This window comes from Nomascus leucogenys, chromosome 16, assembly GCF_006542625.1.
Source record: "Nomascus leucogenys isolate Asia chromosome 16, Asia_NLE_v1, whole genome shotgun sequence".
NCBI lineage: Eukaryota > Metazoa > Chordata > Mammalia > Primates > Hylobatidae > Nomascus > Nomascus leucogenys.
Window position 1 is genome coordinate 76,378,876 of NC_044396.1, and position 25,502 is coordinate 76,404,377.

General features: G+C 34.4%; 1 protein-coding gene across 1 annotated transcript in view; it reads right to left on the minus strand.

Moving 5' to 3' along the window:
* Positions 1–8,182: 8,182 nt before the first annotated feature.
* Positions 8,183–25,502, minus strand: part of TMEM65 (transmembrane protein 65) — a 66,697-nt gene continuing 49,377 nt past the window's right edge. Inside the window, exons 3-7 of the mRNA XM_030795246.1 lie at positions 24,894–24,961; positions 20,561–20,615; positions 19,353–19,395; positions 17,365–17,470; positions 8,183–11,329 (exon numbers count right to left, since the gene is read on the minus strand). Coding sequence (XP_030651106.1) covers positions 11,228–11,329; positions 17,365–17,470; positions 19,353–19,395; positions 20,561–20,615; positions 24,894–24,961 — 374 coding nt within the window. The 3' untranslated portion in view covers positions 8,183–11,227. The remainder of the gene's footprint in view (positions 11,330–17,364; positions 17,471–19,352; positions 19,396–20,560; positions 20,616–24,893; positions 24,962–25,502) is intronic.

Genomic DNA, 25,502 nt, shown 5'->3' on the forward strand with positions numbered 1-25,502 from the left:
TAGAAATTTTCGAAGAAAAACGAAGTAAATGGGAGGGGTACAAAAGAGGAGAGTAGGAAACAGCATGGAAAAAACCCGATACGCTCAAAAAGGAAAAAAAATATATATCCCATCACCCACAGCAAATGACAGCTGCCAAAGAGAACACCAATCCCACGCAAAAACCGCAATGCCGACAAGAAAACTTTTATGAGAGAGATCCTGAACTTCCTTTTGGGGTACTATTTTTGTACAGAGAAAAACAGGGGAGTGGGGAGGGCGGAGGGATGGATCTTGTGCAGAGTTGGAGGAAAGAAAGCTACAAAAACTTTTTCAAAGTTCTAGTGGTACGGTAGGAGCTTTGCAGGAAGTTTGCAAGTCTTTACCAATAATATTTAGAGCTAGTATCCAGGCAATGAAAAAATGTTTTAATATTTGCAAGCAACTTTTGTACAGTATTTATCGAGATAAACATGGCAATCAAAATGTCCACTGTTGTAAGCTGAGAATTTGCCAGTATTTTTCAAGGAGAAGCTTCTTGCTGCATTTTGATGCTGCAGCTGAAATTTAGCACAATTGCAAACGTGGAAAGAAGAAAATTATTCAAATTTGGACATCTTAATTGTTTAAAAATTGTTCGAAAGGAAAAAACTAAAATAAGTACTGGCAAACCATCTCTGTGGTCTTGTTTAAAAGAGCAAAAGTGCAAAACTTACATCGTTGGTAATTTATAATAGCTTTTGTTCACTCCCAACTTTCCATTTTGTTCAGATTTTAAAAAATGAAGTTAATGTGTTCGAAATATTTTCCTATGGTTTGTAATATTTCTGTAAATTTATTGTGGTATTTTAAGGTTTTCCCCTGTTTTCCGTAGTTGTATTTTAAAAGATTCGGCTCTGTAGTATTTGAATCAGTCTGCCAAGAATCCATGTATATATTTGAACTAATATCATCCTCGTAACAGGTACATTTTCAACTTATGTCTTTACTCCATTATACACAGTTTGAGACAAATTTTTGAAATACGAAAAAAGTTGGCGCAAGGCCTTTTTACCTTTCTTTTTAGTTTCTTCCCCCCTGGGCAGGATGCAGATAAGATGGCTGGGATCGAAGCAGCCATTTTAGATCATGAAGTAACGTTGCAAATGAAAGCTGTACATGATGAAGCAGAAGGACAAAAAGCTGGGCCTCTGACCACCACTTTCCAGAGCATAACCCTTATACCAGCCCTGGACAACATGCCACAATAATTTTCCATAGGAAATTCATTTCTTATTTCAATGACTGTTATTTTGGGGTTTTGTTACTTGCAACTAAGCCTCATAAAATTAGGAAAGTTCAGGACAGCAGTTCTCAAAGTGTGTTGGTATGGTCTGCAGACTTCTGGATTTTTTAGGGAGTTTGTGAAATCAAAACATTTTCAAAATATACTAAGACATTATATGTCTTTTTAACTATGGTGACACATTCACCAGTGGCGCAAAAACAATGGCGGGTAAAAGCACCAGCATCTTTGAAATGAGGCACTAGTAGTCATTGCATTCTTCATTGCCATGCACCTGTAGGTGGGGGTTGGGGGGAGGGGTGGTTTCCTTCAATGTCCTTAATGAAGCAGTAAAAAATACTTATTTAAAATCTTTACTCTTAAGTCTTTTAAATTTTCTGTATGAAAAAATGAGAAGTGTATGTGAAGTATTTCTGAGGATACCAAAATATGATGGTTGTCTTGAGGAAAAGCACTTGTGAGGCTGTTTTGAGTTGTGAGTCTCGAGGCAATTCAGATGAGTATTTGACAGACATTTCCTCAAACGTGAACAAAGTGAACTGTCACTTCAAGAAAAACTAACAGTATTTGTTGCCAATGATAAATTTTAAGCTTTCAAGTGAAAATTATTTTGGAAAATGTGTATCTGCCATCTGAACTTGATGGCCTCTCAGTATTTAAGAGGCTTTTTGAGATTGCTGGTCATATTAAACATGATTTTTAAACATTTTGTATGGCAAAATATTAACATTTGGAAGATCTGCATAACTCAAGTGAATCAATAGTTTCCATGTGCCAAATGCATGATTTTACAAAATTATTCATGAGAAAGAGTTTCACTCAAAGTGCAAGGTAGACCACTGTAGTCTAATGAAATTCAATGCAAAATCTCATTTATATGGCTTCAGATTCTACGTTGCAAATAACCTTTTAGATACTACCCCTTGTCAGTATTGGTACAGTGTCCAAGAATAAATCTACAGCCTAGGCTATTAAAATATTCCTCTGTTTTACAACTTAATACCTGCATGAGGATAAATTTCTTCATTTACCTGAAACAAAACAACATATCAAACAGACTGAATGGAGAAACAGGTATGATAATCCAGCTGTCTTCTATTAAGCCAGACATTGAAAAGATTTGCAAAATGTGTATTAACAATGCTGCTCTTCTCGCTAAATTATTTTTGAAAAATAATTATCATAAAATACGTTGTTAGCATGAAATTGGTTTATTTTAAAATAGATTAGTAAATATATTTTTAAAATTTGTCAGTTTTCATTTCTTATATAGTCAATATAAACCTTCATAGACAAAAGTTACTTGGGGAAAAAAACAGAACTACCGTCTGATCTAGCAATCCCACCAATGGGTATATACCCAAAGGAAAAGAAATCATTATATCAAAAAGAGACCTACACTTTTATGTCTATTGGAGCACTATTCACAATGGCAAAGATAGGGAATTGACTTGTGACCATCAACTGAAGCTGGATAAAGAAAATGTTGTGTGTGTGTGTATCATTTATATATATATATATATATATATATAATTATTTATATATATATATATATATATATATGAGACAGTATTCAGCCATAAAAGATAATAAAATCATGCCTTTTGCAGCAACATGGATGGAGCTGGAGGTCATTATCTTAAGTGAACATCTCAGAAACAGAAAGTCAAATACTGTATGTCCTCACTTGTAAGTGGGAGCTAAATAAGGTGTACACATGGACATAGAGTATGGAATGATGGACACTGGAGACTTGGAAGGGTGGGATTGTGGGAGGCAGGCATATAAGGGATGAGAAATTACTTTATGAGTACAATGTAGACTAATCAGGTAATGGTTACATTAAAAGCCCGGGCTTCACCACTATGCAATATACTGATGTAACAAAACTGCACTTGTACCCCTTAAATTTATACAAACTTTTTTAAAAGCAAGAAAAAGAAAACACCCTTTGGGGACATCCATATTTTTCCAGAGCATTAAGTTCTTGAGTGTTAAGTTCTTAAATGTTAAGATCTTAAGGCCAAAACGTTTAAAATAATTGATTTATGATATCGAAAGAATTTGAAGTATAACCACAAAACTCTTCTGTTTATAAAATATGAGAATAGTAATAGTATTAAGCCCAGAGTTAGGTAAGTAATGTCATGTTAAGAAGAGAGGGGACAGACACATTCTAAAAATTGTAGATCAATATAGTTAATATTAATCCTCAGGGCAAAAGGTCAGAGAACAGATTCAGCAGAAAGTAAAGTAACCATTAGCTCCATTAACCCAACACAAGTTTATTTACTAAGTCAAGTCAAACTGAGGAGTATTTGTTTCTTTGGTAGCTGGTAGACAGAGAATGTATATACATATTGTATTTCCCATTAAGCATTTGATCATGTTACAAAACAATGGCCTAGACAACTATCACTGAAGATTTACCAAATCTGCCTGAAGCAAAATGTGATAAACTGCAGAAATGGTGCAGAATGACCCTGGAAGTCGTAGAGTTGATTCTCAAACACGGGTTTGAACTGCATAGGTCCGCTTATATGCATTTTTTTGATAAATATATTGAAAAATTTTTTGGAAATTTGCAACAATTTAAAAAACTTGCAGATGCACCATGTAGCTTAGAAATATTGAAAAACTAAGAAAAAGGTGTGTCATGAATTCATAAAATATATGTAGACACTAGTCTATTTTATCATTTACTACCATAAATATGTAAAAATCTATTATAAAAAGTTAAAATTGGCCGGGCACAGTGGCTCACGCCTGTAATCCCAATACTTCGGGAGGCCGAGGCGGGCGGATCACCTGAGGTCAGGAGTTCGAGAGCAGCCTGGCCAACATGGTGAAACCCCGTTTCTCCTAGAAATACAAAAATTAGCTGGGCATGGGGATGCATGCCTGTAATCCCAACTACTTGGGAGGCTGAGGCAGGAGAATCACTTGAACCCGGAAGACAGAGGTTGCAGTGAGCCGGGATGGTGCCACTGCACTCCAGCCTGGGTGACAGAGCGAGACTCCATCTCAAAAAAAAAAAAAAAAAAGTTAAAGTTTATCAAAACTTACGCATACACAGACTATACATTGGAGCCATTTGCAGTTGAGACAAACATAAAGATGCAGTACTAAATTACAACTGGACAAGATTAACTATAGTATATACTGCACTACTACCATAATTTCAGAGCTACCTCCTGTTGCTATTGCTGTGAGCTCAAGTGCTGTATTCACTTAAAAGCCATGTGATGTTTATCATCTCCACATGGGCAGTTCATCTCTCCAGTAAATCGTGTATCATAGTAAAAGGTGATCTCATAGTTCTCAGTTATTTTTCATCATGTTTAGTACAACCATAAACCTTGCAATAATACTAAGGGACCCATACGAAGTCCCACCAGTGACGCTGGAAGTGCTCCCAAGGAGCAAAGTCATGATATTACAAGAAAAAGTTAAATTGCTTGATGTGTACTGGTCTGTAGCTGTAGTTGCCTATCCTTCAAGATAAATGAATCCAGCATAAAGACCACTGTTAAAAAAAATTAAGAAAATTTATGAAGCCATTACTGCATCTATACCAGCAAACCTTGCACTTTTTGTGATATATCTTTTTATCTCGTATTGAAAATGCAACTTTTATGTGGGTGCGGTATTGCTATAAGAAAGATGTACCTACAGGCTCTAATATGATTGGAGAAAAGGCAGTCATTATATGACAATTTAAAGCAAAAGGAAGGTGAAGGATCTAAATCTAGAGAATTTAATGCCAGCAAAGGATGGCTTGATAATATTAGAAAGAAGTTCGGCTTTAAAAATGTTAAGATAACAGAAGAGGCAGCTCCTGATGACCAAGAGGCAGCAAATGAGTTCCCAGACGCCATTAAGAAAATCATTGAGAAAGGCTATCTACCAGAACAGGTTCTTAAGGCAGACAGAAGTGCCCCATTATGGAAAAAAAAAATGATATGCCACAAAGAACATTTATTAGTAAAGAAGAGAAGTGAGCACCAGGATTTAAGGCAGAAAGGGACAGGCCAATGCTGTCGGTTTTTGCAAATGCTGTTGGGTTTATGATCAAGACTGCACTTATCCATAAAGCTGTTAACTCCCAAGTCTTGAAGGGAAAAGATAAACACCAGCTGCCAGTCTTCTGGCAGTGTAACAAGAATGCGTGGACGACAAGAACCCTTTTTCTGGATTGGCTCCATTGCTGTTGTCTTTGAAGTCAGGAAGTACCTTGCCAGTAAAGGACTGCCTTTTAAAGTTCTTTTGATACTGGACAATGCCCCTGGCCACCCACCCAGAACTCCATGAGTTCAATACTAAAGGCATTGAAGTGATCTATTTGCCCCCAAACACAATGTCTCCAATTTAGTTTCTAGATCAGGAAGTCATAAGGACCTGTAGGCTCATTACACACAGTACTCTATGCAAAGAACCATCAGTGCCATGCAAGAGAACTCTAACAAAGAGAACATCATCAAAGTCTGGAAGGATTCCACCACTGATGATGCCATTGGTGCTACAGAAGAAGCCATGAAAGCCATCAAGCCCAAAACAATAAATTCCTGCTGAGGAAAACAACCAGATGTTGTGTGTGACTTCACAGAATTTACAACAGAGCCAATCAAGAAAATCGTGAAAGAGGTTGTAGATATGTCAAATAAATAAATAAATAAATACATGGTGGAGGGTAGAAAGTTTCAAGACCCGAATCCTAGAGTGAATCAAAAGCTAAGCAATTCAAAAGCTTAGCTTTTGGAGATGAGTGCCTCTGAATCAGTGCCACGCAATGAGGAGGAAGACATTTAGAAGCAGTGCCAGAAAACAAATCAACATTAGACAATCTGGTAGAAGTGTTCTGATTATTCAAGACTGATTTTACAACATGAACCCTTCTACCACACAGGCACTAAAACTAAAGCAAATGGTGGAAGAAGGATTAATACCATATATAGAAATATTTTGCGAAATGAAAAAAAGCAAAACATCAGACAGAAGTTACAACGCGTTTTCATAATTACACGTAGTGTGCCTGCCTTTCCTGCTTCCCCTTGCACCTCTGCTACCACTAAGAGCAAGACAAATCCTTCCTCTTCCTCCTCCACCTCAGCCTTCTCAACATGAAGACAAGAAGGATGAAGACTTTTATCATGATCCACTTCCACTTAATGAATAGTAGATGTATTTTCTCTTCCTGATGATTTTAATAACATTTTCTTTCTTCTACCTTACTTCATTCTAATACAACATATGATACATATAACATACAAAATATGTGTTAATCTACTGTTTATGTTATCAGAAAGGCTTCCAGCCAATAGTAGGCTATAAGTAAAGTTTGGAGAGAGTAAAAAGTTGTATTTAGATTTTCAACAGCACAGGGGGTTGGTGTCCCTAATCTCTGCATTGTTCAAGGGTCAACTGTGAATGATTTGCTGATGGGAGTATCCACAGACTTCTTTGAATTCTAGGGTTGCTTCCCCATGCTTCTGTGCCATTTCCACCTACTGCTGTCAGTAAACATGCAAGGAGTAAGTATTAATCTTAATATTTAACTGTTACTCTTTAGGCTTAATCCAGACATTAGTAATATGAAACAAAAAGAAAAAATTTCACCATGAATTCCAAAGTGGAACATATTTCATGTATCTGAGATTTTCTTAACACCAACTTTCTAGCACCTAGCATGATACTTTCTCTTCACAGAATATCTGTACTGTTTGTGCCTTCACTTCTTTCAGGTCTTCACTGACCATCTTCACTTATGACCACTGGTACTTTCTATCCTCTTTATCTTGTTTCATTTATCTCTATAGAACTTACCACCATCTGACATAAACAATACTTAAGTGTATATTTGCAGGTGGGTGCAGGGGCTCATGCCTGTAATCCTAGCCCTTAGGGAGGCCAAGACAGGCGGATCACCTGAGGTCAGGAGTCTGAGGCCAGCCTGGCCAACATGGTGAAACCCCGTTTCTACTAAAAACACAAAAAAATTAGGCTCGGTGGCACGTGCCTATAATCCCAGCTACTCAGGAGGCTGAGGCAGGAGAATCACTTGAACCCAGGAAGCAGAGGTTGCAGTGAGCCAAGATCATGCCACTGCACTCCAGCCTGGGTGACATCAAGACTCCATCTCAAAAAAAAAAAAAAGGAGATTTGCTTTTCTGTGTTCTCTTCCCCTATTACTACCCACCCCAAAAGAATAAGCTTCATGAGGGTACAGATGTTCTGGTTGTTCACTCAGTGCCTTGAACATCCTAGCACGTAGTATGTAATAAAGAACACAAGATTTCTGAAATGAATCTTGAGATTGTAAGCACAATACTCTGAAATTATAGATAAGAAAATGACTCCATGAATCTGAATCTGGAGGTAAAAAGGAACCTAGGCAGAGAGCAGACATTACAAAGCCCATGCAACTGATGTCCCTACTGCCTAGCAGTTAAGAAGACAGGCTTCATACTTGGACAAAATAGGATTCCAGTCCACTTATTCGTAGTGGCAAACTAACCTCTTCATGCCTCAATTTAGCTACGAGAAAATAGAGTTGATAATGATAACAGCCCCAACTTAATGTTGTCATTAAGGTGATTAAATGCAATAATGTGTGTAAATTACTAGCGCAAAAAGGAACAAATAAGTGTTTAATAAAAGGGAACTATTATTATTATTATTACTACTACTACTACTATCATCATCTCAGTCAGGATCCAAAGCCAATTTTTTAGTATTTCCCAAATAATTTATGGTAAGATAGGCTAACTAATTTCTAAGTCCAGACAACTGAGAAAAAAAGCAGATTAGAGAGATGAAAGTTGCCAGAAGCAAGATCAGAAAAAAAAAATGAAAACTATAAAAACTAGATTCTCAAAGTACTGCATTACCACACAATAATAATATATGTAAACATAATGCTTAGTCACTAAGAAAAAGGTTATATTATATTTAATATACCGTCTTAAGATGGCAAGAAAATATAATTCTAAAATTAGAAAGATTTACTTCAAAATGGCTCATACAAACTTTTGGTATAAAAGATAAACTTCCATTACCTTCAAAATTTATGTTATAGAGAAAAACAATAAAGTAAATGAGACATTATTACATAAACAGCTTGGATATCTCTGCTGTAAATACCCATCAGTGTGACTTATGTGAGTCTATCTAAAGCTTTTCTATGGGCTCACTCTTCACTCATACTGTGTAATGTTGTATCTCAGGTGCAGATTCCAGGGAGGTGGTAAATTGTTCCACTCACTGTCTCAGTGACATTGCTGCCACCTTGTAACAAATCCGTATTCATTAATCCTGTTTGCTTTAGTAACAGAATATACCAAGGCCCTCTGAGTTTAGTAAGAAATCAAATTTCAAAATCAAAACCACATTCCAAATTTCTTAAAAGATACTTTTTTTGTTCAATTCCTTTGTAAAAACATTGGTCACCATTTAACATACATGGCAACAAAATGCACCCAATTTACATGCATCAACAAGTTAATAAATCATAATACATGGACAACACAAATTTCAAACAAACAGTACTAAAGTAGCTCATGTTGCATTTAACTATAGTTCTTGTACTCCTAATAGAGAAGTAGCTAATATGAGAAACAAACAGTTCCAGTTTCAACCTGAATTAAAGTTTTTTGTGGCAAGTAACGTGAAACAATGATCATATGAAGTCATTATCTTAAAAAGAACCATTCTTCAGAAATCACTTTGTGCAAAGCACCATACTAGTGTAGACTATGATCTTAAATATATACCTTCAGATAAAGACAAATGGTCTCCATTTTTTTGAAAATTAATTACCTGAATGATTCAAGTTTTTATTATGCCCATAAATTAAAATTATCTTTCAATGTGAAGGTTATATATTTTGACACCTTAAATAATGCTGGAGATGTTCAGTTAAACCAATAATTCCCTGGGACTGGATTACTTTCAAGAGCAAAAAGAAAAAACAATAATCAAAAGCCCTTTCTATACTCACGGCAAGGTTTCTGATACAGGATTTAATTAGTAAGAAGTTAAGCACCACAATAAAATACATTTTTAGAAAACAGAATGGACTGCCATCAGTACACAAGTTAGGGACAAAAGAAAGCACTTACACTTTACCTCCCACCTTTCCCCCACAAAAATTTAAGCACTCTAATCCTATCAATCTGAAATTTTACAAAGGATTTTTTGTGTGGTTATCTGTGTGTGGTTATTATATGGAAGATACAAACTGAAATTCTATGTAAGATCTCAAGTTCTAGAATCATGATTTGATTCAGTAAGAATGTCATATTATTTGTGCATGTTATATATTTATTTTTAGATTATATGCTATATTTTTATGCTTTCTCCCCTCAAAGTGTATGATTAAAGGATGGCACTTATTCATTCTGAAGTGCATGAGAGAATTTATGACAAATTGCCTTGCGAAAAAAATCTCCTCTGAAGAGTTAAAAGTAATTATGTATAAATAAAACCTTAAAATAAATTGCTGTAAATCCTCTGCATCTATTTAGCAACACAAATAACTTCAATAGCCAAAATATTATTTTAATTTTAAGTTTCTCTCCTCCATGATGTATTTAATTACGCTGTTACAAGTAAGAGTAATTTTTTAGCGTGTGTAACAGATCACATGCTAAAAAAGTTTAAGGGTTCAGAAAACTAAAATTTATAATTCTTACATGGTTATACTTAAGTCAGATATGTAAGACTAGAAATAAGTAACTTCAACCTAAAATATGCTTTAAATACCACAAAAGAAGAAAAAAGAAAAACAAAGGGAAAAAGGATTTCTCCTCATGTAATTTTTGAGTAGATTATGTAGCAAAAAAGCAAAATATTAAATATCTAGTTTTCACTTCAAAAGAAATTATTCATAAATAAAATTCACTAAATAACATATAATGAGATTAGGAGTATGAGTATGGGGTATTCAGACTTATTCAGATTGGAAGATGACATCTTTTGAGGGAAAAAAAAAAAAAAACCTTACCAAATAATATAATTTGTATCTCATTAACCTTTCAAACATCACTTCAACTTCACCATTTATACCATAAACCTTCTTGACAGTTCCTATTTTCTACCTTTTTTTAAAAAAAAGCTTTAGTCTCTTAATTTCCAAGCATCATGTTAAATCCCTTAGTTCAGTCTAATTCCACAATCCCCATTTCAAAGACTCTAAAATAATCATTTGCTTCCCCTCAAAAGTCAGAATCCACCATGTAATTATTCAACACTGGGAAACTAAAGGTTAAAAAAAATCAACTAAAAATAGTACGCTTGTATGGTTTCATGTAGCAGGGAGACCACATAATTGCACTTTCTGATTAACCTCTGGCCCTTAAAATAGTAAAGTCAGAAAATTAAAATGAGTAATATATACTTAAAATACTAAAAATCTGTATCTATATCCATTTTCAATAGATGTGAGAGTTAAGAAAATGACTGAAATTATATGATTATAAATGTTTACTGCATAACAGTACAAAATTGATGTTCCCAAAAAGAGGGTAAGAAAATCTTTAACTGATATTAAACATCTTCAGTAATTTGGAAAAATCCCAAGGTTGAAATGTAACTATCAGGGAACAACAAAAAATGCTTTCATGCATGTACACATGTTAAGTAACAAATAAGCAAACCCTAAGTCAATACAGTACATCAATGACACTTAAATAACATTATGAATATAAAAAGAAAGAAAAGATAAAATGTTGACTGCTATTGATGAAAAAGCATTTCAACAATTTACACAAAATGATACTAAACAGCTTTTAAAAAAAGATGTCCTAAGAAGATCAAGCCACAATAAGTTAGTGTTTTCCATAATACATGCTAAATTATTTGATCCCATATCTATACTGTTACTGTCTTAATTCCTAAATGTTGTGACAGCATATTTAATTACTGAGGTACATTAGTTTACATCTTTTTATAGGTATTCTAAGAGGATTAACTTTTCGTTTCCAGTTTTTCATCTTCTTCACCTCCTCCAAAGAAAATTAAAGGAAACATTCCTAGAATGCAGCCAATAGTCACCCCAACAGCTTTGCCCTAAGGAAACAAAAGAGAACATTTTTAAAGTTACTTTATCTCTGATAACAAGGCAGGAAAAAAATCTCACCAGCTCTTCTCAATATATTTGGATTTGCTACCCTTCATATATATTCCTCTTCAATATTTATCCCTGTGTATACCTAATTATATGTAGATATAATCATTATGTAAACATATCTTTGTTTTCTTCCTCAATCCGTACCCCTGCATAGCCACACATTTTCTCACAAACTCTTTTCCAAACTGCTACATAAACTTAAAGACTTCTAAGTTCAACTGAATTGACGGGTCTATATTACTTAAATCTCTCTTTACCACAATAGCCACTGCTACTTCTTCAACATTATAAGTGAAATAACAATAAGCATTTCCATGTATAGTTCTTCCCCAATGATTTGTTTAAAAATCAAACAGTATTAATATTTGTGCATCTTCATGAAGCATTCATCCTTGACAAAGCTGCACATGCTTACATACCAATTTCAGTATACATAAATGTAGACATACATACCAATTATCCTGCAACCTCACCTACATTATAAAAATTTTATTTCATTTTTATTTATTTTATTTATTTGTTTTAGAGACAGGGTCTCCCTTTGTCACCTAGGCTGGAGTGCAGTGGCAGGATCATAGCCCACTGCAGCCTTGGCTCAAGCCATCTTCCTGATCTCTTCCCGAACTCTTTGGCTCAAGCGAGCCTCCTGACTCAGTCTCCCCAGTAACTAGAACTACAGACAGATGCCACTATGCCTAGACAATTTTGTTACTTTTATTATTATTATTTTTTTGTAGAGCCAGGGTCTCCCTATGTTGCCCAGGCTGATCTTGAACTCCTGGCTTGAAGAAATCCTCCCACCTTGGCCTCCCAAATGAGATTACAGGCTCTGGGAGCCACCACACCCAGATCATTATAAAAATTTATAATTGTTATTTTTGTAAATGGTTTTCAAAATTTGCATTCCTATGATGACTATCAAGTTTATATACTTTTCAATTAAGTTTCATTTCCTCATACAAATATTTATTGAGAAGCTACTATGTGTCAAACTCTGTACTGGGCGTACCATGGAGATGGACTAATCTTATGCAGTCTGTCTCTCTCCTCCAGGAACTTCTAGTTAGGTACACAGGGAAAGACAAAATAAGTTCTATCAAACATTACAGATACTATGATAGCTACATAATCTTTAGTCTTGAATGAAATGTTTTCTCTTATACATTGTCTATTTAGCTATCACACCCTACAGTTTTTCTTTTTTTTTTTTTTTTTTTTTTTTTTGAGATGGAGTCTCGCTCTGTGGCCCAGGCTGGAGTGCAGTGGCGCAATCTCGGCTCACTACAAGCTCCGCCTCCTGGGTTCATGCCATTCTCCTGCCTCAGCCTCCTGAGTAGCTGGGACCACAGGTGCCTGCCACCACGCCCGGCTAATTTTTTGTATTTTTAGTAGAGATGGGGTTTCACTGTATTAGCCAGGATGGTCTCGATCTCCTGACCTCGTGATCCGCCCGCCTCGGCCTCCCAAAGTGCTGGAATTACAGGCATGAGCCACCGCACCCAGCCCATATCCTACAGTTTTTCTAACAAATTTAATAGTAGACATTAATATTTTGACAATAGCTTGCATAAAAATTTTTCAACTCTGTTATTTTGAGGGTTTTGGTGGTGGTAGTGGTATTAGTAGTATGACCAATGCTTGATATTAATAGTCAAAACTGTTATTTTCGTTATGCCAAAACTTTAAAAGGTATCACTCATGCAGAGTTTTAACAAGCAGAAATTTTCTTCATTCCACATGCTGATAAAGTTAATCCTAGCTTCTTGTTTTTTGACTTTAACATATTTACTCATTTGAATATATGCATAGAGAAACCATGATATTCTATTTCAGACTCCTGACTTTCCCATATACAGAAAATAACAATTGCCAATAGACCCCACTTTCACTTCCCACCCATTCTGTTAAATTCCTCTTGCAACCAAGGCTTTCCTCGCCCCTCACTTTAGGAATACCAGTCAGTGATTTCTGACCCAATTATCTCAAGAGATATAATGTCAATAGGATGGAGAGGAAGAAAAAAAGTGATACACTTTTCTTACTCCCTGATCCAGGACCTGAAACAATTTTTTCCATTGTGAAAACATTTATTTATACATTATTATTATGTCTTACAGTACTCTAGGCCCCATAGTTAATTACACTGGGGCTAATCGTAGAACTTGAGTCCCATCTGTAATACTGTTTTATAATAAAATATTTTTTGAATTTCAAACAACCAAATTACAAGTAAGGTTTTAAAATACACCTATGAAACCTGGAACCTGCATGTGTATTTGTATTTATTCTATCACGGGTAAATTTCAGAGTTAGCTTTTGTCATGAGTAGATGGCTGATCACTAACTTCAAATACTTCAGGCTGTATAGAATCAAAATGTTACGTTACAGAGTAGAAGAAGATTTGATTCTAACATAAAACAAGCAGAGTCAACAACTAAGGAACAGAATCACTGTTGCCATAAACCAGTGAGGGGTTTATCACAATACACACACAGAGACACACACACCCAATGTATTAATACTAGTTTAGTAATTTAGATGCTTTTGTCATAGAGAAGAGAAAATGAACCTGCTTTTAATATAGAAAGAAAACAATTATTATGCCGCAGGAAAATAAACTTCTGATCCCAATTTTAATGCTAAAATTTTTAAGACAAATTGCTAGAATGTTAGAATATCCTTATTCCCTCAAAACTCCAGCTGGTATCAGGGGCTAGTCTCACTTTACTTACAAATTGTAAGATATGGACACATGTAAACTAAATGGAAAAGCCCAAAATTAACATTCTACTTTCTTAAAAGACTTTTTAACCTTTATAAAGTAAAAATTACAACAAGCATATAGGTCCTCATTTTGTTTCTCCACACTCTTCCTACATTTTGACTGAAAACCAAACACTTTCCTGGTATAGTTGCAATCCTTCTACTACTCATATTTTAAAGGGTAGTAATTATTGCAGATTTAAAGTGATTTAAAGTGATTAGTGATGAATTTAACTCTATATTACCTATGTGTATGTTTTTATACTCTGTATGAACATTTTGCAGGTAAAAATTCTGTTTACTTCCAAAACATTTAATATCTTCGTTAAAATAAATTCCATCTAACTTAACATTAATTTTATATTTTATTCTTCTTCTTCACCTCTCATTAGTGTTTCAATCCATTGTCATTTGATTTTTCTTCTTCCATCAGTCCATAGAAATTGCTCAGAAATGATTATCAATGAGCAACTACATACCAAATCCAAAAACAAAAAACAAAAGAAAATTTTCAGAAATTTTACTTGATTTCTTTATATCAAGAGGAATTGATTATCATTCATCGCTTCTTAAAACTTCCTCCTTGAAAGCTCCCATAAGACCATGAGCTCTTAGGTATTTTCTAGGATTCTTTAATTCTACACATTTTCTCTGGAACAACAGTTCTCAAATTTTAATGTACAGCAGAATTAAAACACAGATTGCTGGGTTCTGCCTCCAGAATTTTTCATTTTGTGAATCTGTAGCAGGCAGATTTTAAGGTGGCCTCCACAATACCTTCCTTCTGGTATTTAAGTCTTTGCATAATCTCCTCCCCTTGAGCATGGGTAGGATTGCTCTAACTTGCTTTGAGTAATAGGAAAGGTGATGGGGTGTTACTCCTGTGATTATATTACATTACATAAGGCTCCATCTTGCCATCCTGCCAGCAGACTCATTCTCTTTCTCCCTTGCTGGCTCTGAAGATGCAGGCTGCCATGTTGTGAGAGGGTCTACTGAGAGGGCCACATGGCAAAGAACTGCAGGTGACCCGTAGATCACGGTGTCCAATCTTTTGGCTTCCCTGGGCCACACTGGAAGAAGAAGAATTTTCTCGGGCCACACATAAAATACACTAACACTAACGATAGCTGATAAGCTTGAAAAAAATCTCATAATGTTTTAAGAAAGTTTACCAATTTGTGGTATACTTTTGGATTACCAAAAGCAGATTGCACAAGCTTGCTCTAGATGGAGGGAGGCCTCCAGAACATGAGTGCAACAGCAAGCCAGAGGTTGGGTCCCTCACAGCCACAAAAAAATTAATTTTGCCAAAGACCTGGGTGAGCCTGGAAGTGGATTCATCACCAGTTGAGCTTCTAGACAGGAACCAAGTCCTAGCTGGACATGATTGCAGCCTTCCAGAGGACCCATTTAAGCTATTCCTGATCCGACCCACAGAAAATGAGAGATAACAAATATATGTTGTTTTAACCTGCTGAATTTGCATGTTTTTTTTTTTGTTGTTGTTGTTTTGAGATGGAGTCTCACTCTGTCGCCCAGGCTGGAGTGCAATGGCTTGATCTCGGCTCACTGCAACCTCTGCCTCCCAAGTTCAAGCAATTCTCCTGCCTCCGCCTCCCGAGTAAGTTGGGATTACAGGCGTCTGCCACCATGCCCAGCTAATTTTTGTATTTTCAATAGAGACAGGGTTTCACCATGTTGGTCAGACTGGTCTCAAACTCCTGACCTCAGGTGATCCACCCGCCTCGGCCTCCCAAAGTGCTGGGATTACAAGCATGAGCCACCCCATCCAGCTGCAATAATTTACACAATAATAGACAGGTCTAAGATGAAGACTGAGTGTTTGCATTTCTAAGAAGTTACCAGGTAATGCTGATCCTGCTGATACTGGCACCACATTTTGAGAACCACTCTCCTATGAAATCTCATCTTCTCCCATGGTTTTAACAATCACCTACCTTTTCAGTGAGGCCTACAGTGACTCTCCTATTGAATATTGCAGTCTGATTCCATCCTAGCACTCCTAGCCTCTTCTACCTCGCTCTGCTTTCCCTTTTTCTTCTCATAACACATATAAACTTCTAATATGCTAAATATTTTTATTTATCAGATTGTTTATTGTCTGTCTCCCCACTGCTTGAATGTAAGATCTATCAGAAATAAGATCTTATTTTGCTAACCAATGTATTCAAAACTCCTGTATCTCTACTTGGCATATAATACGTAAACAATAAGTATTTGTTGAATGAATGAGTGACAATACCCATTATCACTAATTTGGACCCATCTAACTCTTGACTTTAACCCAAATGCCTACTAGGTGTCACCACTCGAATATCCTACTAGTATCTCAAATTCAGTGCATCCAAAATAGAACTCATTATGTTCCCTTACAAGCTTATTCCTCCTCCTTTTTTTCTTGATTTTATTGATGGTATCATGATCCATCCAGTTTCCTTCTTATTTAAAACTCCCCTGGCTCTCCCTCACTTAGGGAAGAGGATCAAGCTCCTTAGCATTCACATACAATATCTTTCCTGTCTGATCCCTGCTTACTTCTCCAGTGTTGTCTTCTGCTGCTGCTTTTACCTACAGCTACTACATATTATATTCCTAAAGTAGGTTCCTGTATTTACCTACATATACCCTTTTTTTATCATTCTCTACTAATTGCTAGTCAGTATGCTTGGAATTCCTCTTATTCATCTAGTAAATGTCTCATCAATAATTCAAAAATCAGCTTAGATCTAATAATCACCAAGAAATCTCCCCACCAAAAGAAGTTACTCCCCACAGTGTTAATTCTCTTACCTGTATCATTGTTATATCTTGTACATAATTCATTACTGCATATGTCATACTAAATTATAATTTGTTTATATGTTCAGTTTTCCACCTAAACAAGTTCCTCAAGGATAATCACAGTTTATTATTCGTTTTATGTTCTTTAGACCCCAACCTATAAGAGATACTCCCTAATACTAAGTGAATTACACAAATATTTTTTAAAAATTAAGTATACCTACAAAAAAATAAGGAGTTAATAACACAAATTACTGTTCTTCTGAAAACGGCCAAGGTCTGGACAATTTTTGTTAAAAACTTCATTCAAACCAATTTTAGTCTCGTATTTCTCAAGGGCCTGAACTATACAGAATCTTGCTCTGGCTACCCAATTCATTATCATAAACCATGTAAATTACTTACCAAATGTGTACTAAGACGTGTTTGCCACATGTCAACTTGCTTTGGTGTGAGATCAGGAATTGACAGGCCTAACCTGGAAGCCAATGCTTCAACGTAGCCTGCAAGTCTTTGAAGAAACAAGACAATATGATATATAAGTTATATTTCAATAAAGGCTTTACAAAAGCAAACAAAACAAAACAAAAAAAGACATGAGGACAAAATATAGGTTTTTAAAAAGACATGCAAATGTCCTCATATAGTAAACTAATTACTACAAAGAGAAACAAGATAACTTTACATTTGCACTTGGTACTCTAGAAATGACATAAACATTCTTTACAACTTTTAATTTTTATTGCATATAAATATATTGTTTAAAAATACTTTCTTATTAACATATTTAACACAAAGGATAATTAATTGACTTAGAGCAATTATTCTCTATTATTATTTTTAAAAACAATTCAAGGTATATAATAATTTGTACAGATAATACAGCAAAAGTTTCCAAAATTCCTCAGATTGGTAAACTAACAAAAATACCCTAATACTTTCAGGCCAATCTCAAGTATTTTATCAATTCTAAGTTGCCATCATTTATTGGATACCTCCTTACTTTATGAACTGTAAGAAAGAAAAAAAATTGCTAATTAAACTATGTATACTACCAACAATAAGATGGATCCTGATATCAAATATGTTAAAATGCATCTCAGAATGCATAAAATGTATCTGAGAATGCATAAAATGTGGTATTTGTTATTGAATGATACCCCCCCAAAAAAGAGAGAAGAGAAATAGTTTTTAAATACAAAGACTTCCAGAAAAATCTTCATCTCTAAACAAAAATAATTGTTTTATGATGCAATATATAGCTAAATGGCTTTAAAATCTCTTAGATCATTTGGTTCTATTAAATATATCAGAAAGCTATATAATGACTGTAATATTCTCATTATTTACTTTAATGTTGGAAACTGGGAATAGAATGTTTAAGAGATGATATCATGATACATTTATGCCAGGAATTCCAAGAATATAAAATTCTTGCCATGGTCCTAAAACAAAGAAACTTTGTTTTTAACTGTGGCTTTGGCCCCAGACTCCAGTGCAGAAGTCTAATATAGAAGGTTAAGGTTAAATCACTTATAAACCTACTTTGCCAAGATTATAGGGCTAAATAAACTTCTAAGAAAAAATTCAAATCTGAAATTGTAACACTCAAATGAGTCAAGGAAAGAAGAGACAAAGTCAAAGACAGAGCAAGAGAGAGCATATTTATCACAATAATGTCCACTTAGTCTAATTTATACTCCCCCAGCCTTCCCCAAGCTCAGGAAGCAGCTCAGGCCATCTGCTACTTGGAACAAGAATGTAAAGAGAGAGAGAAAGCTGGCCTTTTCTAAATAGATGTCCTTAGTTTATTTCATTAATCCTGCCACATAAAGTAAAGAGAGCAAAAAATAGCCAAACCCATATATGCTTTGGCCATTATTTCCTTTTAAAGTTCCCCCCTCTAGAAAACATGTCTAGTCAGTATCCTCAAATTTGAGCCATATCCCTTCTCTTTGGGTTTTGTGGGAGTAGGGTGAGGTGGAATAATGAGAGAAGTTCTTGCTTTTAATCCTGTCTTACCCTTGGAGATGTCTATAAAATACATATAAATACTTCAGTAAACACAAATTCCATTTTGCTTACATTATGGTAAATTTAGAATAAACTTTTGCATACATCAGAACCATTCATGAAAATTACTAAACACAACTGCCAGGGCTCCCTCTCCAGAGATACTAATAATATATAACTGGGATATCACCAAGGCATCTACATTTGATGGATACCAAAGATTTAGTACTATTAGTTTAGGAAAAGTAAATTCGAAATTTTAATTCTAGAAAACAAAGAAAAATAAAATATCCTTTTGTTATGCTTCTCAATTAAAGAAGAGTGGGGAACAGAAAGACAGCAAGTACAGAATATACAAATGAATAAGTGAATGAACCTACCCAAGTCCAGCTAGATCTGACACAAGATTTCCCAAAGCAGCAGCTAAAATTTTGAAAAATAAACAAATAATTGTTACATAAAAGAATAATAATTATAATATATCACTGTGTAATCAATAAAGCACTGATCTTGGAAGAGTTCTCACATTGCTCAAACTACAGCAACTATATCCAAAGTAACTCATTGGACAGCTCTTACTCTAAACGTTTTGAAATAAAACACAACTTTTAAATTATACTATTCTACCTCCATTAAGTAGTAGGTTTTTTTCTGTTATCAGCCAATTTCCATTTTGGTTTCAATATTAATTGTACAATATTTTGTAGTATCTTTCATATAATATTTAAAGGGATTGGTAAAGTTGCATGTACAGCTATGAAATTCAAGAAAGTCAAGGAGAAAAAAATGTTTCTTTCATTAACTCATTTACCTAATGCTTTCTTCAATAAATACAACATAGAACTCTTCCCAAATTTTACCTCCATGAAGAATAGAGTGGTAAATGGGACAGAGAAGACAGATGTTTAATCCTGTATTTCCTTCTTTGATTTTTCCACCCAACTCAAGAAAAATTCTACCCAACTCAAAAATAAATAAATAATAAATAAATAATAGGCTGGGTGCAGTGGCTCACACCTGTAATCCCAGCACCTTGGGAGGCCGAGGCGGGCGGATCACGAGGTCAGCCATTCGAGACCATCCTGGCCAACATGGTGAAACCCCGTCTCTAATAAAAATACAAAAATTAGCCAGACATGATGGCGGGCGCCTGTAGTCCCAGCTACTCATGAGGCTGAGGAAGGAGAATCACTTGAACCTGGAGGTGGAGGCTGCAGTGAGCTGAGATCGCACCACTGTACTGCAGCCTGGGTGACAGAGTGAGACTCCATCTCTAAATAAATAAACAAAAGAGACCAAGGGTAGAAATGTTTAGGGGTAACACTGAATTGCCAGAAAATCTTGTCTTTACGAAATCAATATAGCAGAGTATTGTTATCCAATAACTAATAATATAAAATACCTAAAATTTTCAGAAAAAGTGCTACATATACAAAACTAAGAATCAGAAGAATAGGATGAAGAAAATTAACAGATACCTCAATGAGTAAACTCATTCAAATAAATTACCCTCTTCTAAACCTAATCTACTGAAATGTTTTATAAATGTACAGACAATGAAATAATAACATTTACTATTGTTAAATACCTGCCATAGTTGAAATTCCCAAAATAATTCCAATAGACATTTCAATATGGGTTCCCTGAAATATGATAAAAAATTAATCTTAAAAATTAAAGCTGAAGTGACTATAAAAGAATAGCAAAGCATTAATAAAAACAGATATAATAGTTAAATCAACATGTTAGTGCTGCAAAATTACATACATCATATGTGCACATATAATGTAGTAATTCATTAAATTATTAAATATATGCATTCACACAGAAATAACATCAATAACATTTTATTCATTCAAATTAGGCTTATAAAAATAAAATTAGCAACCCATGTAGAAATATAGTTCATCATTGAAAATCTAGAATTTCTATTTTTCTACCACAGAGAAAAATGCTTTAAAGCTCTTTGAAAACAAGACCAACTCACACTGATTTTAAATTCTGAACTATATCTCTATACTATTGTTATTTACTCTATCAAAAGGTTAAAAGGAGACTAAACCAGTTTCTAGGGAAATTGGGGTTTATAAAATTATCCTTATAACACTTAGCTCTTTAACCATTAAGTAGTGAAACTATACATTCAATTTATAAGCAGCAACGGCATTTAGTACAATAGATCTACACTCAAAACAAAGCCCCATTGTATTGCCACTGAATTTAATGACAGAGTTTAAGACTTTCTACATGTATATCATCATTCCTCTGAAGAAAAGAGGGGCTCACATTTTACTTTCATTTTAAAGAGGAGGAACTGAAGTGAAGATGATTAAACTATTCTAATAAAATAAAGAAGAAATCCTAGGATCTATTGTGCTAATTCAATTCTAATCCCTGAGCAATGCTGCCATTAGAAGACTTAATTTTCAAGACTTCTCTTGAATACTGATGCTTGAACATTTCTAAAAACTGTTTCAAATCTCAATGATATTTGTGGAGGGAAAAATGCCCTATTTTTTATGTAGAAATAATGCATTACTCATCAATTATTTACAAAACTGAAAAGAGTTTTCCTCAAGTTTCTTTCCCCTAGAGCTTTTGGCTGCATCACTTTAAGATATAATTATTGCTGAATATGGACCCAACAGCCTGATGCGTTAAAGTTCAAAAGTCTTTTGTCCTGATGCACAAAGTTCAAATGACAAGGTTGTAAATATACCCCAAGAAACAGATTTCTGAAGAAGAAATAAAGAGGAAGAAAAGGTAAAAACAGGCAGGGAAAAGGAATAAAGATATGTATCATCATATCTGAATGCAAAAAAGCTGGAGCACCAATATAGAAGAGAGGCACCTGATAACAACAGTCTAATAAATATGGCATCTTTAACAGCAATGAATCGCTGGCAGAGGTCAAAGAAGAATCTCTTTGCAATACATACATTTAAAAAATAGTTAAGTGCTTAATCATTTGGTTGAATGTAACACAGCTGAAGGTCCTTCTAACATCAGAAAAAGCCCCATATAAAGTCAAAGATGGTTTGGGGGCAATGGACCATCCACTTCTTTACTGTGTCCCACAGTTACATCAAATTTTGTGTTAATAGGTGAGATAGAAATTATAAATAAACCGAATACTAATAGTTATCTTAAAGTTATACCTGGTTCATTATCCTTAATACAATTAATCTATTCTAGAATTCTAATAAATTCTATCCAATTAAACTGTAAGTAAAGTAACCCAAAACCAACCCTAAAATGTAAGTTATAAAAAGCAATCCAATAATACAAAAATATTTTTTAAACTATGAAACAAAAGGCTTAATATGAACACCAACCAGCATGAGGGCCAAATCTATTACAGAGGAATTTGTTTTTATGACTACAACTAGGGTAGGAAAGTACACCTAACAGGAAGGAGGAAAACATCAAATGTCTATGGTATGAAAAAAAAGAAGAATCAACTATCTCCTCAACTTACTATCTTAAAACAGTCATAGCTGTCCCACAATGAGAGGGATTGATCAGTATTTTTTTTTTTTTTTTTTTTTTTTTTTGAGACGGAGTCTCGCTCTGTCGCCCAGGCTGGAGTGCAGTGGCGCAATCTCGGTTCACTGCAAGCTCCGCCTCCCGGGTTCACGCCATTCTCCTGCCTCAGCCTCTCCCAGTAGCTGGGACTACAGGCGCCCGCCACCACGCCTGGCTAATTTTTTTTTTTTGTATTTTTAGTAGAGACGGGGTTTCACCATGGTCTCGATCTCCTGACCTCGTGATCCACCCACCTCGGCCTCCCAAAGTGCTGGGATTACAAGCGTGAGCCATTGCGCCCGGCCGTATTTTTTTAATTAAAAGATGAAAAACATTCTTAAGATAATAATCACTTATTTCCCCTTTCATAGATTCTACAGTTACATTATTTATATGTTTTAGTCTCAGCATTCTATATTACAAAGCCTCACTGGAAAATTTTATTGTCTCTGAATTAGTTTGCAACTATCACAGGATAATATTTTTGCCACACCTACTACTCTTAACCAGGTACTGAAGTCAGTGGCTTAAACATTTATTTCAGTATTATTTAAATAAAAACTGATTTTCTGTGTTCTGGATGTGCTGGGGAAAAAAATAAGAAAAAATAAACAAAATGGTTGATAGGCCCCTGAAACTGGATTTCAATAGAAACAGAATAACAAGTATTACTAACTTGGAGTCAGCCATATCAGGCCTGGAAAAATAGTGCACTCTTAATTATACTAACAATTAGGCACAGACCTGGGGAACACCAAATAGTGAACTACAAATTACTACAATAATTTGACTCTAGAATGTGGGTGTTTGGTTTGGTAGCTGATCCCCATCAATCTGGACATAAGGCTAGACTATATAGCAAACAAAACCATTCTTGAATAAACCATGTTTACATCAATTTTATAATCTATACAATGTAAATTACTTTAAAAATTCCTACTTTGAAACCAAATCTTCTATTGATGTCCATTTGTAGTACACGTGATCTCCAAAACACCAAAAAGAAAACCTGCATCTCTCATATATATTTTCCTCACATTCAACAATCCTAAGGTCATTCCACTTTTTCAGTAGTCTCCTACACTTTAGCTATCACTTACAAAACGTTTTTAAAAGTTAGAGTCAGTGAAGCTGACAACAAACTCTCTAAGTCCTAACTGAGAAAAGTTTCTAGTTGTGAAGCACTTTGATTTTCTCAAAAGAGTTTAAATAAAGACCCCACCTGGGAACTCAGAAACTGGTATTCAAAGTATATGATGTTTTTTTCTCCTCCCACTAAATGTATTGAAGATCTATTACCTTCAATCTAATGCTAATATCTGAAAAGAATGACTTCACATAAGGTATTCTAAAAATATGTATTGAAAGTTGATAATCGCCATAATAACTGGACTGTGATCAATCTATTTTACTTGGACAAAATAAGAGAAGTGAATAGTTTTTTGACTGATTATGGCATTTTCATAATATGTATATAAGAATAAAACTAGCCAATTTATATATCTGTGAATGTGAGAAACTTATTCAACTATTTAGAACCACACTGCCTTCTCGGAAACTACTAAAATCTGAGTTGGCTAGATTATTTAAACAATTAATGTAAATCAAATCTAATTATAATGAAAACCCCATTATGATAAATTCATAAGCTGTAGCTAACACTTGGTATGTTCTTGAAAACAGACAGAGCACTGGGCAGTTTTTGAAGACTAGCATTTTAATCATGGATCTATTTCTGACTTTAGAATATGAACCTAATATTGGTATCCATTAACAGGCCTTATATAGCAGTAAGAAAGGTAAGTCAGCCATCTCTGAGCTTAAACACTTTTAAGGAGCACCCTTACATTAAAATACCACAGCAAAGGGGAATTTTTTTTAACACTACAATGGAACAAGGCAAAAGGGAGATATAGTCACTTAATTGAATTGAAACTTTAAACAATGGCTAGACTGATGGCTAGACTATGTATCAAAACATGCTTTAAAACATTTCACACTGGAAAATTGAACAAGGAACTAAATCAAATAATTACCTATATATGTGATAATTGCCAACACCATTAAAGAATATCAGAACATTGTACATATTATTTCTTTATTAAGAATGTCGAAATTAGAATAGGATAATATAGGCCTTTAATGTTCTGTCTAAATGCTCTACCAAAAGTCTACCAAAAGTCTATTTGTCTAAATGCTTTATCTAAAGTCTTAATGATTAATAAATATGATGCCTTAAAATTGAGCTATAGTCTAATTAATATGAGATATAGTAAAAAAAATCCTTGTTCATTATGATATTAAAACTTTATAACCACAATAGAAAAATTATTAGGAAAATGTAGAACACATTAATTTATGAACTCAAAATAGAAGCAGTGAGAGAAAGAACTTACAGCAACAATCATAATTGCATTATCCAAAAAGCCAAACCCTATGAAAGGTATCGCATTGTGGATGAATACTGAAAAACATCAAAAACAGAAAAATATATTTTAAGATTTCTATAACTTAGAATGACAAAAACAGATGATATGATCAAAGTATCCTAAACAGACTTGATAATCTCTAGAATTTGATTCTCATTTTCCAGAGCCAATAGATGCTGCTACTGCTATAAGTAGAAACTATATTGGGAAAAAAAACAAAACAAACCAGAAAAAATATAAAACATGTAAAAATAACTGTTAGGCTTTTGTGTTTTCTTATTGGTAACACCCACACACACACACACACAAATATATACATAGAATTAACAGAACAAATTAGTAAACATATATGAGTACCATGTTTTACCTGATTGCTACTGACATCAATCTCTTTTTCTATTATGACTAAAGTCTGATACTATAAAATCGATTTCTATATTAGAAATAATGAAAATGTCCTAAATCAAATGTCAGAAAAGCTATTTGGGTGTTTTTACTCACTAACTAATTTTTTTAAAGAAATGTTAGAAAAAGGTGATTATCTCATCTATATTACCTCATCTATGTGCAGTCTTT